The following is a 16979-nucleotide window of genomic DNA, read 5'->3' on the forward strand; positions in this document are numbered from 1 at the left end:
GCTGGCCATATGTACACACATTTATGCATGCAGACTGTCCATTTCACTCACTCGCACGCAGGCGCATATCGAAGCAGATAAAATCCACAAGCAGGCGAGAAGGCGATGGCAGCTCTAGAGCCCAGACCAGCACACACTCTCCGTCGCAGTCGCACTCGAGCAGGGGAATACAAGAAAAACGAGTTTCGCAAGTATGCGCTGGTGTGCGTGAGAGTGAGAGGTTGAGAGAGCGCGCAGCCGCAAGAGAAGAGCCAACAGCCACTTCCCACAACGTACACTTGGTGGTGGTGCGACGACTCTCCGAATTATTCAAACCGCAACCGTCGTCGAGTAAGCACCGTTGTTTCGAAACCAAGCGCGTCGATCGCAAACGAAACGAAAACAAGTAGAAAGTTGTTTCGTCTTCCACGGTATTTCGACATAGTTCCGCAAGTGATTGTGTGTGAATATAAATACTGAGTGAATAAATATTTTATACAGCGACCCAATGCGGCGCCCCGTATAAACTCCAACAGAAAGCAGAGCCCAAGGAAGTCCCCAGAGTGGATTCCCCACCCTCCCAAATACAAACGCTTCGCCAGAGGATTAGCCAGAAATACTAAACATCAAAATACGTGTACACCCGTGTCCCAGAGAAGCCGCCAACATAGCCGAGCTACTAGCCGCCTCGCCACCCGCCAGCACCACGCGCGTATTTATGACTAAGATGATTCCGCCGGTACCCACCTCAGCCGTCATGATGCCCACGCCCAAGCAGAAGATCGGCTTCAGCATCGAGTCGATTGTCGGCAACGATGCGGCCTCGATTGCCGCCGGCAATCAGCAGATGCGCGCCACCTCCGACCACAGCGCCAGCCCGCCGCCAGGCGAGCGCAACGGCCCCGGATCACCGCCCCAGACCCCACCGGCTGCCATCACCATGCTGCCGCACCACCTCATGGCCCCGCCGTCGCACGGCATGCCCCTGCCGCACCACATGTCGCCACATCAGCTCCAGCACCAGCATCCCCATGCGCACCAGCATCAGCATCCTCATCCCCATCTGTCGCCGGCCCAGCAACATGTTCTGCACCAGCATCTCCTCATGCAGCAGCAGGGCACACCCAAGACCCACCAGGACATCCAGGAGCTGCTGCAGCGACTCCACCACAACGCGGCCGTGGCCAGCGGCATGAGTCCGCTCCAGACACGCCTCTCTCCCGAGTCCGATGCGCCGCCCGCTCCCGTTTCCCTCAAGCGCGAACGTTCTCCGGCCCCACCGTCCATGGAGCAGGCCGAGAATCCCTCCCAGCGTATCCAGCCGCCTCACACGCCTCCTAAGTCCGTGTCACCACAGTCATCGCAGCCCTCCTCGTCGCCCAGCCTGCTGGTCAGCAGTCCGCACAACACGCCCCCGCAGCAGCAGCAGCAGCCACCAAACTACCCAAAGCCTGGAATGCATCCGGCCGGAGCCATGATGATGCAAGGAATGCCGCCAGCCGGCTTGGTGCGACCCTTTCCCGTGGGCCCAGGCGGACCACCCATGCCTCCCCAGGGACAGCCTGGCATGCCGGACATCAAGGCCCTGCCCCCGTACATAAACGCACCCCCAGAGATGCAGCCCCAGCACAATCCTCACCTGATCGCCGCCGCCCAGTTCCAGATGGCTGCCGCCATTCAAGCGGGACATGTCCTGGGTCCCGCTGCAGCTGCCGCTGCCGCCGCTGGACTCCCACCGCACGCCGCACAGTTCATGCCAAATCCTGGCATGGCGCGGGACAGCTACCAGCTCTACCCCTGGCTGCTGAGTCGTCATGGACGCATCTTTCCACACCGTTTCCCTGGAAGTAAGTATCCCCCACTTGGCTGTGCCTCAGCCACCACTTTTTCCCACTCTCCAGTCTGCAGATGACTAACCAAATGCTTCTCTTTTGTCTCTTAAAGGTTTCCTGGTGCCGCCATTCCGCAAGCCCAAGCGCATCCGCACCGCCTTCTCGCCCTCGCAGCTCCTGAAGCTGGAGCACGCCTTCGAGAGCAATCAGTATGTGGTGGGGGCCGAGCGCAAGGCCCTCGCCCAGTCCCTCAACCTGTCGGAGACGCAGGTGAAGGTCTGGTTCCAGAACCGTCGCACCAAGCACAAGCGAATGCAGCAGGAGGACGAGAAGGGCGGCAGCGGCAGCTCCGAGCGCAATCACCACAATGGCAGCGGGGACGAGGACGACGATGAGCTCATCGACATGGAGATGGACGACTGTGCCAGTGATGACGAGCACGATCTGGATGCCAGCCACTAGAACCAGTAGACAAACGGTTCCATCCGTGAGTTCCTTACCCAGTCGATGGGTTCACAAGTTCCCAGAAGCTCTCCCGCGAGTAAAATAGTTTGTTTTTTGTGATATATTCTTAAATAATGGCGACGGCGATGTAAATAGCAGGCGACAGAAGGTATTAGACACTTCAGGCCCCCTCCAACACCAACCCTAAAATATCTCCTTCTCAAGAACAGTGCCAAATCCTTTGCCAGGGGGCCCCACCGAAGAACAGAACAGAAGTTGAGTAGAGCTCAAGGTGGGAAGACTCAAGGTTTTCCTCTTCTTCAAAGCTTTTTCTATTTCCCAAAAAAAGTAACAACAAAACAGCACAAAAAATCTATATTAATTTAGTATCTATAACTGTACAAATCTAATGACTTAAGCATGTAAATATTTATGACCAGCAGCGCAGAATCAGAATCAGCAGCAGAAGCAGAAGCAGGCGCATTAATTTTAATTAGTGAATTCCTCAAAGAAGAGAAACTATCCCAACCCTACTGTATATGTAATTCTTGTATATTGGATGACGATCTAGCATTTATTTATGTCTAGCCATAAGCACGCACCTCTAGAGTCGCTCAACTGCAGCTGGATATTACTTAAGCCCCATTAGTGTAGCCTTAGTCGCTAGCTACGTACGAGTACTACTTCCTAAGGCCCGATACAACCACATGATGATTTTAAGCAAAACACACAAAAAATAATATTATTATATTAAATATAAAATATTCATTATGAAAGAAAATTACTGTATCTGATTTATTGGGAAGCAAACATTTACCGATCTTGGGATTTATTGGTGAGAATTGAAACACAAATTAAATGTATGATAAAATGTGCTCAAAGTGCCCTGAAAAAAACGTTTCCTGGAGAAGAAATTGGCTCACAATTTCCCCACATTTTCATTGCACTTGCCCACTGTATAACAGGTTCCGAAACACTCGTTGGATTTTTGCGAAATATGAAAGAAGTGTACACAAAATATTTTTATTTCTTAGGAATTATTTGGGATTTTTCATAGTATTTTAAATTATATTTAAATATATTTTAAATTTTTCTTTAAATATCAATCCATCAAGCAATCACTCTGGTCTTTCCGAGTCTCTAAAACTTCCGCTTCAATCAACAATCAATTTCTCTCTCAACAATCGTGTCTTGCACATTTGCAGTGATTTTGCTCCACTGTGTGACAGTGTGACAGAGTTGGAAATTATGCGCCGTCAATTAATTAGCGTGTGACATTTAACATTGTTGTTGTTGTTGCTGTTGCTGTTGCTGTCCGCTCGATGGCTGACAGGTGGGGACAGGAGGTGGTGGATGAAGGAGGCGGCTATAAAATGCATTTAGCGATCGTTATTTCTTATAGATTTCATAAGCATTTTAATTGCACAATTTAAAATGCAAATCGTGTTGTATTGTAGAATTTAATTGAGCGCAGCTCGTGAGAGATCAAACGGAATGGATGGGTGGGGGAGAGAGAGAGCGAGAAAGAGGAAGAGGGGTACGGGCCACATGTCTCTGCCACAGCGAGGTGGGAGGTGGCAAGGAGCCGCAGCAGAAACTGGTTAACAAAATGTTGTGGCTTTGGCTGTGGCTCGAGGTGTGCTAATGATTTAAAATCAAAATTTATTATTATGGGTTCACAAATTTATGCGACAGTTGGTGGACAGCCGCGAGAGGTATCCTTATCGGCACAGCTATCGCCTCAAATCCGACAAATCTAATGAATATGCAGTGGGCAGTGGGTAATGGGTAGTGGTGGCGGATAATTGCAATGGGCAAACTGCAATGCAAAGTGGAGCTTTTCAGATGCGAGTACGATGCGATTGAGTTCGATTCGTGGGACCGATATGGCTAATTAACGGACATAACGAGGCTAATTACCAGCTGTTAACAGCACTAAATCGTGGCACTCTGTCAAAGGTGTGCCCCCCAATCCTCCCTGCCACCCACAGATGTGTGTGGCGGAAGTGCGGCAGCAGATACCTCAGATGGCAAAGTTTGCAATGGCAATTGCAAGGCATAAATCAGGTTGGTACAAATTATATGCCTCAGTCAAGATCACAATCGCACGATTACCCATAAGGCTCCACAGAATGATGAGGGGATAGTTGGGGATCTAATGGCGATTCTTGTTTGCTTAGCAGGCACGCACATTCGATGGCAAGCCAGAGATACGGATAAACCTCTTGACTTTTGCCCATCAGCAATCGGTGCTGTGCTGTAATTAATAATGGGGCAGGGGCTGGGTCACGCCCCAACATTGTATAACCGATGCAAAGCTGACGCTGAAGTTTGAATTGGAATTGGATTTGGAGCCGAGGCTTATCGCTGCCGCTTTTCAATATCATTTCAAATGTTTCTGTAGAACGAAACACACAACGAAACTGAACTCAAATCCCTTTCTGTTAATTCTCAGAAATTAAAACACAATTTGGTAAGTTGTTGTTGCTGTTGCTGATGATGTTATACATATCTTTATGTACCTACAGACATACCCACAGACAGACAGCCAGACACACATATGAATGTTTGTTTGTACAACTTGTTTTGCCTCGTGGCTTCGTGGTTTTTTTTTGAATGCCTCAAAAGGTTTGTTATGCGGCGCGCCCCAAAAAAAGATATAGAAATAATGTTACCAACAACAACAACAACAACAACAACAAGCATTCACTTTATGGGCAGCACCACGCACAAGTTGTGGTTGTTGCTGTTGTTGTGGCTGTTGTTATTAATCCCATAAAGTTTATTAAGTAATCCAATTTGGTTAAATTAGCTGTGTCTCGTTTCTTCGTTATTTCGGATTTTAATTGAGTTTCAGTTTCGGTTTTGGCTTGGCCTGGAGTCGCAGTTGGAGTTGGAGTTGGAGTTGGATCCCCCTCCTGCCCAAGGGCTTCTCTTGTTGCGCTCATTATCGGAGTCTCACCGATCACCAATCACTGATCGATGGCCAGCATAATGCAAATTGTCAAGCCAGGAATTCTTCTGGCTCTCCGATCCGATGCCAAACTGATGCTCGCTTAATGATCACACGCAGTCATCCTCAAAGCCAGAGGGCTGAGGGCATTGCAGAGTTCAAGATCGGTGTGGACCGGGACGTGCCATATCGGGACGAGTGTTCCCTCCATATCTCGGTGTTCTGTTTAATGTGTGTTTCCTGGAAGATTAATACGGCAAAATTAAGGAAAATAAATAAATGTCAACGCTGTACAAGATCGTTATCTCATTTAACAATAATTACCCTGATATGGGATATGCTAACTAATCTGTTATGCCCGCGTCTTTAGGCCCAGGATCGTCTCAGACACACACACAGACACACATGGAGACTGTGGTGGATGGCCAACAGGTTTCGGCCCGAATGAATGTTTAGTGCTTTCCGTTGTCGCCCGACTGGAATGGAACATCATCGAAGGTGTCGCTGGCCGCGTGTTGTGTTAAATTAAGTAATTAATTTTAAAGTCCATGTTCTGTCCATTTGTCTAAAAGACAGCTCGGGAACAGTGCCAGACGGTCCAGAGATCAGTTCGCCCCGAAAAAGAAGACTTAGGCAACGAACTTTTGTTAGCTTCACTTTCGTCATCCTCTCTGGGATAAAGATATCGGAAGATCAGTGGATCCAATTGCTTGTAATTTACTCGGGATTGTTCCCGTTTTCGTTTTTGCGGGGCACTTCCTGCGGTTAGCTAGATTGGCATCACTCTCCGACATTTGTTTGACATAATAATAATTCGTAAGCGTTTTAATTGAATGATTCCGAGGGTGGGCGTGGATCTAGCCATTGCTGTGACTCTGTCCCTGGATCTAGCTCTCAATCCGCCCAGTCATTGCCAACTGCTTGAGTTTTGAGGCCGGATCGGACCGGATCGGACCAGGGGGTAAACATTTGCCCGGGCCTAGGCCCTCAAGTGCTTAATTAAGAGCCGCAACAGCATTCCACTTGGCGTTTATTTATTTAACAATTTTCTGTGGCCAGGGCCCAATATTTTGATGTTTTCTAATTGCCTCAATTATGCTCGACTCTGACTCTGACTCTGACTCTGGGACGGACTGTTCCTCGGACTGTTTAGACTGTTGTTTCGGGGTGCCTCTCTCGGCGAACAACCTGATCACGATCACTGGCGCCAGACGCTGCTGACACAGCGCCGTCTCTTTCATATGCAAAGTGCTCCTCCGATCAAATATCGAATGCTTTAATTTGGTATATCAAAGAGAGACATTATGCTGCTGAACCGAACCGAGCCGAGCCGAGCCAGCGATCCACCGATCGCCGCTTGCCTCGTAAAAGCGTCAAATTTCTCAATTCCCAATTCTCGATGCTCGGTTAGCCATTACCACCGATTCTCTCGCTCCATGGGGCGTCCTAATTGTTGATATGCATCTCGGTTTCTCGGTTTCAAAGTTTCAGTTATTCGTCGAGACTCTTAATATTATTTGGTGAGTTTTATGTTTTATTTCGAATTAGTCACATAAATATGCACTCTTTATGACAGCCTGATGTTTTGTTGTTACTGTTTCCCCCGGCACCCCCAGCGCCCACGCTGCGACTCTGATTGTTAGTCCACAGTGGGGTCAGGTACAGTGGTTGGGAATGCACCAAAAGCGTATAAATATGTTCTCCCTCCGCACACTCATTTACAACTAAACTTCCATCAATTATTCAACACTTTCAACCCACTGTGCATCGATCAGAGCTCAAATTGAATGCAGTTCCACACCGCCCGGAGTGTCATGCATTATTCAAATGCTAGAGAAAATCTCGCCTTGGACATTTAGCTGTTTAAACAATCAATTAGCGCTGGCCGCAACTGAATTGTTTATGCCGTTATTGAATTATAGCCGCTGCAACGCTATCAGAGGGCCTGTAGGACCCATTGCCCCCAACTGACGAGACTGTGGCTGTGGCTCCGACACGCCTCCGACCTGACAGAGCAACAAATGCTCCGATTGCGTGCGGGCCCCAAGTTGCTCAGTGTACAAATAATTATGGGTTTGCCAATGGACGCCGCCCGTGTGGGAGCTACGCGGCATATGTACAATGTGAGTGGAGTACTCGTAGTGCAGTGTGGCTGTGGCTGTGGCATGTAGGGCAGTGTAGAGTTCAGTGCGGCGGTGTGGCGGTGGCCCAATGAGGCGTCATCTAATATATTGCAATTACCACTGGCAATTAGTCAATTTGCTGAGCTCGAACACGAAGCGCTTTTCGCTTGTAATTAAAAGCCAATTAGAATATTTATTATGAAAATTGGCCAGAAAATGTGCATAATTCAGCCAATGTGAATTTGTTTCAATTACAGTCTACCGCGCAGTCCACTTATTGGAAGTTGGAGTTGGAAGGCTTCAGCATGTGGGGGGCAAATACCTGCAAGTTGCCGCCCCATTTGCACAGGTTTCTATAAATGGAATTAAGTACTTCCAATGCACCAATTAATGCCTATAAAAATAAACAAGAAATGGCAAATGTGCACTGGAACAACAGTTTAATTTTAAGCCACCTTCCGCACATTTTCCCCAGCCCTCAACAGCCTCATGAGACCGAGTTTGTCGCCTGAGTCATCTGTGTGCCCGAACTTCCACTTGTTATCTGCAGTTAATGTTTAATTTGTGCTAAAGAGACTTTTATTTATAAACAGCTAATCCGTCACACAGCTGGCTACTGGCAGAGCACACCCACACCCACACTCGAACTCGAACTCACACTCACTCCGCGACTCATCTATTCACACTTGGAAACCCTCACATATGTAAGTTGGGGTCGGACCCACGGAGAGGCGGAGCCCTGCCAGCTAATGCCCAAATATTAATGAATCAACATTTGTCACACACACGCAAACAGACGATGAAAATATTGAGAAATTATGCAGTCAAGGCAATCAAATAATTAAATATAAATTTGTGGTATTCACGCCCCAAGAGCCAGAGAATCGAATGAGAAAGAGGCAGAACGAATCGAACAGAATCAAACAAAACAAATGAGTGCGTCCCTGATGTTGATGACGATGTTGATGTCCCATTGCTGCGGCTGCTGCTGTTGCTATTGGGATTGAAAATTCTTTGGAAAATATTGTCAACATAATGCTCGTAGATTATCAAGGGGCCAGAGAGCACACCCAAAACGATTTCCCATACATTTTTGACAGCGCATTTCGTAATAAAATGGAAAATTCATTGAAACTGTAGCCACGGCAAGTGCATTTCAATTAGGGATCTCTCTCTCTCTCTCTGGGACAGGGACTGGCTTCCATTTCCATTTCTAATTAATCAGACAGAGAGAACTGATTGTGGGAGTGAGAGAATGTTGCTGTATTTTGACATTTTCCACGGATATTAGATTAACATCATTTTAAAATCAAATTAAAACATTAGACAGGGCCCACCCCTGTCCCTATATGTAGGGTTGGGTCACAGCCATCCAGATCGAGGGTTCGATTCGGTTTTGGGTTCCTCTGTGCCACTTTTGGCTTCTCTATTTATCACCGTTACGGCAACTGCTGTTTTTGTTTTGCTTGGCGTAATTTAGATAACAGGTACACACAGCAAAAGGACCCTCCTTATGGACAAGTGGCATTTTCCGGGAAAAACGCACACACAGCAAAGCAAAAACCTCACTCGATTGCCCCGAACATTTCAACAGGGAACAGTGGCCAAGGGCAGGGGATGGGAGACCAGGCCAGACCAGTGCCCACGCACAATTTCGACTGCCCAACTGGTCAGCCAAGTGTCAGGCGATCCTTTCTGGCTGTTCCTCTTTGCTCTGGTCCCTCCGGCTCTGGCCTAAAACAGTTGTCAAGCAACAACGCATGTCGCGATGTCAATGGAGATAATGCCAAACGATTTAACCTGCTGTGCGTGGGCGTAAGTGTAGATGCATCTCTCTCTCTACACCTACATACCTCTCTCTTTCACACACTCAGCCGTGGTTCAGTGTTTGCTCTTTTTAATTGGAAATTAAACAAATGCCTGGCAGTCTTGAGACTTATTGTCCGGCTTATGGTTTTGCGTGATTTCTGGCCCAGCCGGGGGGCACTTGAGCACAGCAATTGTTGTGGTGGTGTGTCCCTGTGCTCGATTGTTTAGTTGATTTCTTTACGAGCAGCAGAACCGTTAGCCTAGAGATAGATAGATTGCACCAGAGAGCAGTCTTTGTTGTGGGCTGCTAGGATGTATTGTGCTGTGTCCTTTTTATGGTGGGAAACAATGAAAGTGAGGCAACAAAATCAATCTAATTACTTGGAAATCTTCGAGGTAATGATTTAGGGTAGAACAAAGAATTGATTTAGGGGTAAATATATTTAATTATATTCCTTTTAAGGATAGCAAAAATCAGTCAATAAAGCAAGCAGCAGGACGTTCCATCTTTTCAGCCTCAACCTTCCACAATTATACACACAAATATCTGCATACATTCCTCATAATCAACTCCTAAGCCTTTTCAATCGTTTGTTTCTCCCTCTTCTGAGCGCACAAATCACTCTGCCAGCAGCAAAGTTTGTTGCTTGAATCTTTTGTTCCATCGCTGGGGATTTTGATAAACATTTGTCTGCGAAAACACAACATTTATGCCGTGCCCCGGGCTTCCGTTGAAACGTTAGTCGGAGACGACTAACCCCCCGCCCCGCTGCGAATAAAGGGCCTAAGGATTGCCGGACTAAACGAAGCTTTGCCTGGCCAACGCACAAATTTGGAACAATGAGCAGAACACAGACTCAAATGACACACACAAACAGCGAACAGCGAACAGCAAACGGAAGAGGCAAACTCTTCTGGCTGGAATTTTGGAAGAAAATCTAATCATCTGTTGGCACGCCCACCAGTTGATCCGAATGCGAATTCCAATGCCTATCCATGGCCCGGGGCTAGCACAAACGTATTAATTAAATGTGCGCAACGCCTCCCAGTTTAGAGATGGTTGACCAGTGCCTTGGTCATTGTGTCAGCCATCGAATATCCCTTCGAGCAGAGGGAAAGAAACTGAACGGAACGGAACGGAACGGAACGGAGACAGAACCCTTTAACGGCATCCCGCTGCTGCGGAGATGCAATGGTCGAAGTTCGCTGTAAAATCATGATTATTGCCATTATGGGCTTATTAAATATGAATTGTGATCCCATGCCAACCCAGTCCCGAGCCGAGCCGAGCCGAGCCGAGCAGAGCCGAAGCGAACCCCTGACTTGTGACAAAAGGCATAAGTCAATGCGGCATGCAAATGTGTGTGGGCGTGGCAGGACTGCGAGTCCATAACTCGACTACAAACAATGACGAGGCTGCAAAAGGGAGAGAGAGAGAGTCCTGAAGGAGTCGCAGGATTATAGCCGCTGACATTCATTCAGGGCAGGCATCGACAGCAGTGGCCTGACAGTGGCAGCGGCAGCGGCTGTGGCAGGATCCCTAACAGGATTTCAAAAAGTTAAGCCACAAGTGCCTGCAGCTCAGGCTGTAATCCTGGCCAGCAGCAAAGGATGCAGAAGCAGACACAGAGTCAGAGAGTGGGAGCTGGGAAAATCCCAGTGACTCTCTCGGCTCAGGTAAACCCAAAAGGCAGCAGCAATTTCGCAAACAAATAAACATCGTTTGACTGTGGAAATGTGGATGAAAATGTGAGCCAATTATGTGGCCTGACATTCGAAACGTTCGCTTGTCAACGGTTAAATTTAAACTAAATATTTATTTAGTCCAGCCAGCAAAGGTAACTCCGAGGCACACCAGACTGATGGACAAACAACATTTCATTGGAAATGCTTTCTTCTGCTTTCTTCGTAGACAAACAATTCTTATCGGATCGGATCGGATCGGATCGCGCGGGGCCGTGCTGTTTCCGTCGCTCTGATGCTGGCAGGGACTGGCTTTTATGGCCAATTTACCAACTAAATAAAAGTAAAACGTAACAAAATCTCTTGGCCAAGAGATGCGCCATTAATTCCAAATATATTACCAAAAGAAATTTGATATTTTCCCTCTCAAGATGGGGATGGAGTGGGAGCGAGCGCGCGCCAAACTACACAAAAACTTCAATGTAATAAAATTAATTTAAATTCTTCTCTCTCTCTCCCGCAGATGTATACCTTTCGGAATGAGTAAGCGCCTCCATCTGCGTGGCTGGAGTTGGAGCTGTGTGGCTCATAAAGCAAGCCGGGGAGAGCAACAAATATCTGTCGTTTATTAAAATTTAGCTATCAAAAATGTTTACGATCCACATAACTGACTAAATCACCATAAACACCCTGTTCCGTGTTTGGAGTCGCCTCACCTCTGGCACATGCCCCGTGCCCCTGCCCCTGCCCCATGCGGCGCTGTGACCATCCTCGGACTCGGTTTGGACACTGGCTGCGGCCCCATCATGATCATGATTGCGGCGTTGCCTACCCTAGGTGGTAAGTTGTGGCAACAAGTGTCTGTCTGCCACGCCACCACCTCTGCAACCCCTCCCCTCTCTCCGTGCTATGGGGCACAGACTCCTGGCTAATCTGCAACACACACACACAGGCCCCCATCTTTGGCACTTTAGCGTGTTGAATGCGCTCATTTATGTGAAATATGATACGCGCCATAATATGCAAAAAAGAGAGAGAAGAAAGAAAAGAAAAGAGAGGAACAAGGATAAACATTTTAATCAATTAATTATCCCAAAAAGGAGGAGGAGGAGGAGAGGTAGCTGTGGCTGTGGCTGCAGCCTGCAGCCTGTTCGGAAGGTGTTCGTGTCTGTGTGGTGCATGTAAATAATTTTAAAAGTTGCTTATGTGAAATGTGGCACTTAAATAACACAGCGGGTGCGGGTCTCTCAAGACAAGACATCAACAGTCAATGGGGGATGGCAGGGAAAGCTAACAAGGATTACGGCTTAAAGTCTGCCTGAGCATCACTAAGCGCATTCGAACATTCCATCAATAAAGCGTGTGGGATTGGATAGCAAGAAGTTGCAGAATTGGCAAAGACTTTCCGCCTACTGCCATTAATTGGAGAAGCACGAGAACTAACAAGGATTAAGGTCTCCAGTTGAGTTCAGCTTGAAAGAGCTGAAGTTCAAATGAGGAACAGCAATCAAAGGTTTCCTTTCCGCACTCCCAAATTTCAAACATTCCTTTGCAGATATGCCAAACATCTGCGGGCACTTCTTTCCCTTTCTGTTCGCTTGATAAATTGTATTCAATTAGTCAGCCTTGTTGGCAACATCGCTAATCGCATTTTATTGATTTCAAAACGCTTGCCAATCTCATTCTGTGCAGATTTGCGACCAAAGTTTCTTTCAGACCCTTTTTTGATGAGCTTATGCCTGTGGAGTTCTCTCCATTTCGTTTCTCTATGAAGGGCATTTTGTTGCTTTTATGCGATGCTCTTCTTAATTTATTAATGAACCCCCTCGGGGCACTGGCTTTTGGTTTTGCTTTTCTTTTTGTCTTCGATCAGACGCCTAATTAAGTTTTAACAAAACTTCATAATTTTCGCTGTGCATAATTTGGAGCCCGAGGAAGAGCGAAGAAGGGGCCGATTTGATTGCTTTCATAAAATGTATTATTTATTTACTTTTAATTGGCTTCATTTGATGGTTTTAATGATGCGCAAATATCGGCAGCAGCAATTTTTATTCACGCTAATAATATTCATTGGTGGGGAGGCCAGGTAGAAACGGGTTTCTCCCGGGTGGAGTCGGGGGACAAGGCAGCTAATGATATCACACCCAAAATATCCGAGGAGTTGGAAGGGAAAGTGAAATCCGCTGACCGATCGCTGACCGCTTCTCTCACCTTCACCTGATGCACTGATCCCCAGACCCAGACACAGACCCAAGCAGACACGCAACAGGAGATCGAACCCCCCCCTCCCCGCTGTCTAACAGCACCCCTGCTGGGGCAAGATGTTGATGCCTCAATCGCTGGCAACGCTGGGCTCTGCAATCTCATTGGAAATCACTTAGATCCCAATAAATAAACCTCGCATACGTGGCACGACTCGCCCCCAGTGCACCCCAGATCCTCTCCCCACTGACTCGCCCTCGTCTGGCAACATTAATTACGCCTTGCTTAAATTCTAATACCCTGCGACTACAAAAAATTAAGTTGTTGCCTTTAACATTGATGCGAATTATCGTGCTGTGAGGAATCTCTTTCAGAAACTGATTCAGAGACTGACTTTTGAATCTGATTACTGGCCAACCAGTTGGGCACAGCGGGCACTCCATACGAGAGTGGGAGAAGTCCAACAGAAATGCCAATTCATCGACTCAAGAGAGCGGGAGAGAGAGAGGGACAGACGCCCCCGTACTCGAGCTCCGCATTAACGGGCATTACAATAAATATGAAATTAATATTAATTTCAATTAATGTCAAATATTAATGTCCACAAAAGCGTCGAACATCATTTGTTGGCTGTCATTGCTTCAAGTTGTTTGCGGTTGTTCGTTTCGGTTGTTTCATTTGGGGGTCCCTTTGTGTGCACCTTTATATCTGGCGGGGACTGGCGATTTGATTAGCTCGATAGTGTCACAAGAGACGGCATGATTTATGGGCACAGCCCAGCGCGGCCAGGCCCGCTGCCCCGACACAAATGTGGTGAATCAGTCGCCCTGCTGAATGAATTTTTAATTTCTTTTTAAACAATTTCCAATACCCACTCGCGGATCAGATAAGTGAGCACTCATTAGGGCCCATAACGGACCAACATGCTGATATCTGACTTTCCCACCAGCCTTTGCAAATTAGCAGCACAGTCTGAGATCAGCGTTGGTTCTCCCTCTGCCCTCTCCATCCCCTCTCTCTCCGAAGATCGATTGCTTAATTAAGCTGCGATTTGACAATGTCAAGTGTCGGTCCCCAGCAAGGGGGCTATCTCTCAAGAGCAGCTCTAAAGACAAGTTTCAGTATCAGTATCCCCCGCTCCAATGCTCCAATGCTCCCCTCCTCGATCACATGCAAATGAGGCGTTGGCGTTATCGATCGCAACATGTGTAGAAACGTTTTTGTTGTTGTTGTATTTTGTATTTTGTTTTTATTACTGTCGATAAGTCGTTATAAATTGGGTTAGAGGTGCGTTCCGATCACAATGTCTTATCCATTCATCTGTGTATCCATCTCTTTTGCACTGCCTCACCTCACCTCCCTCACCACATCGATACGTTTTAAAGGCCTTAAATGATTGTCAGGAGATTTGCATAATTTGGTGTGCTCTGGGTTTTCCTTGCTGTATCCGAATCAAGATATATACCCGCAGTGTTCAGATTGTATGTTGGAGCATTTTAGAAACATGCGTCAACATAATTTTAACGCCAAGCAACTTAGCATAATCGATCTTATCTAGGCCCCAGTGCCAGTCCCCGTCCCCGTCCCCGTCCCCCTACTGCCACACACTTCTTTAGTGTGTAATTTATGTTGTCTTGGCCCTGGTTTCGGCCTTAAATCAGCCATTAGAGGAGGCTCGAATCCAGGCCATAACTGGCTGCGTTCGTTCCCCGTTTCCCTCCTCGACTTTGGGTTAGAAGGAAGTCATAAACCAATTTGGTGCACTGGCCCCTGGCCCCTGGCCCCTGGCCCCTGGTCCCTGGTCCCTGGCTGGCGCTCGTTGCTCTCGTGCCTGCTTAATATGTTGGCCATGTGGCAATATTTAAACAGAATCTCGTGCGTACGTGATGTGCTGTGGTTCTAAATGAAAATTACGTGTGTATCGTTTAAATTTGAGGCAATGGCAGGGTGCCGGAGGGGGAACCCTCACTGTTACGCCCCTGTGCCATCAGCTAGCATCTTCCCATGAAAGTCTTTCCCCTACACACTGTAATTGGCTTCATTCACACTTTTGTTTCGTTTTTGTTTTTACTTTTACAAAGAAAATGTCGATTGAAATCAATGTTCTCCCTCAATCTCTCTCTTTTAGAAGGTTTGTTAATGAACTTGTTCTGATTTGACACTCAACCGATTACAGATTCATTCATGAAGATCAGACAGAGCATCCCCCTGGCTGATTGCCATTGATAAGCAGCATCCTGTTTCCTCGCCAGATCTCTGAGCTGCGATGATCACCGAGAGTGGCAGAGTGTCGGGAATATTAATGAGAGAACTGCAGCAATTAGCCGGGCGGAAATGCCATCCATACCCGTACATACGAGTCTACCCTCCGACAGGTCCAAATGGGAATTGGGATTGCGGCGCCCACATCTCTGACAGAATAGAAGAAGATCTGTCAAGCTGAAAGCGCGAATTAGTGTTGATTAAATTATGTTAATTTCTGTGTTCACTCTTCTGCAGCCAACCAACTCGGTGGATTCCTCTTCACCTTCTTCTGCTTATTGGATTGGTTTTTGTGCGTTTTGTTATTTTTAACTCGCCAACTGTCAGATTTCATTTGTAAGACACTAAAAACGTTTTGCTCTTGCAGCCTCCAGCAGACAAGATATCACACATGTGCACGGGCTAGAGTATGTGTGGGATATACACTGCAACAAAGAGGGGTATAGATGGGTTAAAGAATGGGGTAAAGTCTCTGAACCAATCCTTGATCTACGCTCAGCTGGTAGAGCATTCCCTTGTCGTTTCACTGCACTTGCAAAAGTATTCTGCATTTTTTTATGATCTTTCGCTAGGCCCGCATCGTGTTGCAAACAGCTTGTCCTTGTCCGAACTGTCCACACAAAGCGCGACAACGGGCCGCAAGACAAAGAGGAAAAAATGTTGTACGCAAGTCCATTTAAAATGCATTTACATTAACATTATGATGAGGACGGGGCCTTGAGAGTGGAGAGCTCTGTGGAGCTGTGGCTACGCGGATCCCTGAGTGTGCTCCCTCTGTGTGGCCCCCCCAAAAGGATGCCCTGATCGCAGGCACTGGAGCAGACTGGAGCACAGGCGAAACAATTACAATTGTATTGGGCCATGGGTTGGGTTCCGATCCGATCCGATCCGATCGATCGCAGCGATAGCTTTGATGTCGTATTTGGTGTGTTTTTAGTGCAAGATTTGGCGCTTTTTTGCTTGGCTTTTGTTTGCTGATTTTTGCGCCTTTTCGTCCGCGCCTCTTGCTTGTTGCTTCAAACAGAGCGACAGCACAGGCCGCGGCCCAGGCGATACTTTGTAGAAATTATTGTTAACAACAGAGAACGACAGACCTGCAGCAGGGATCGCGGGTTGGCGGGTTGCTGGCTGCTTGGGCCAAAGAGTTGTGCTCAAAGTGAAAATATTTACGAGCCAATCAAGCATTTAAGTATCACATTACAACGTGTTCAATGTTCGATGAGTTGTCAACTCGTGTTTGTGTACCCCAAACTGGACCCATTCTCCCCTAGACCCTTCTGCCTCCACTCTGTGAAATGTGAAATGTAGTTTTGTAGCTTTTAAATGCATTTTGTTTGTCCGACTGGCCCAATAAAGCACCGCTCCGGGCACGATTCTTATTTAGATCGGTTTACATGCGCCGAACATGACGCTCGGACACGCCTCGGCCATGGATGGTCCCTGGTCCCTGGTCCCTGGTCCGCGGCTTGAACCTGCAATTGAAGCCATCTCTGCTGGAATTTAATAAGCGTGTTTCACTAATTTCCCACTTGTCATGTTAGACGACGACGACATTGAACTTGAAATGTCAACAGCAACAACCAACACAGGTCCCATTCCCCCCTGGTGGATCCCGTTCGGGGAATCATCTAATTTAGCATCGTGTTGGCTGTCAATTTGTGGACAACATTTTGTGTTAATCTCAGCGAAATT

The 16979-nt window shown here is 47.3% G+C and overlaps 1 protein-coding gene across 1 annotated transcript; it reads left to right on the forward strand.

The window, feature by feature from the left end:
* The first annotated feature begins 697 nt into the window (after positions 1 to 697).
* LOC117898028 (homeotic protein empty spiracles) lies at positions 698 to 3005 on the forward strand. The gene is made up of 2 exons (XM_034807166.1): positions 698 to 1826; positions 1924 to 3005. The coding sequence occupies exons 1-2, from the start codon at positions 698 to 700 to the stop codon at positions 2271 to 2273; spliced, it is 1479 nt and encodes a 492-aa protein (XP_034663057.1). The 3' UTR covers positions 2274 to 3005.
* The last annotated feature ends 13974 nt before the right edge of the window (positions 3006 to 16979 follow it).

Source organism: Drosophila subobscura, chromosome O (genome assembly GCF_008121235.1).
Source record: "Drosophila subobscura isolate 14011-0131.10 chromosome O, UCBerk_Dsub_1.0, whole genome shotgun sequence".
Classification (NCBI taxonomy): Eukaryota; Metazoa; Arthropoda; class Insecta; order Diptera; family Drosophilidae; genus Drosophila; species Drosophila subobscura.

Coding starts and splice junctions, on each gene's coding strand:
- LOC117898028 (XM_034807166.1), top strand. CDS start 698: ATGACTAAGATGATTCCGCCGGTACCCACCTCAGCCGTCATGATGCCC. Junction 1,827..1,923: donor TCCACACCGTTTCCCTGGAA/GTAAGTATCCCC, acceptor TGTCTCTTAAAG/GTTTCCTGGTGCCGCCATTC.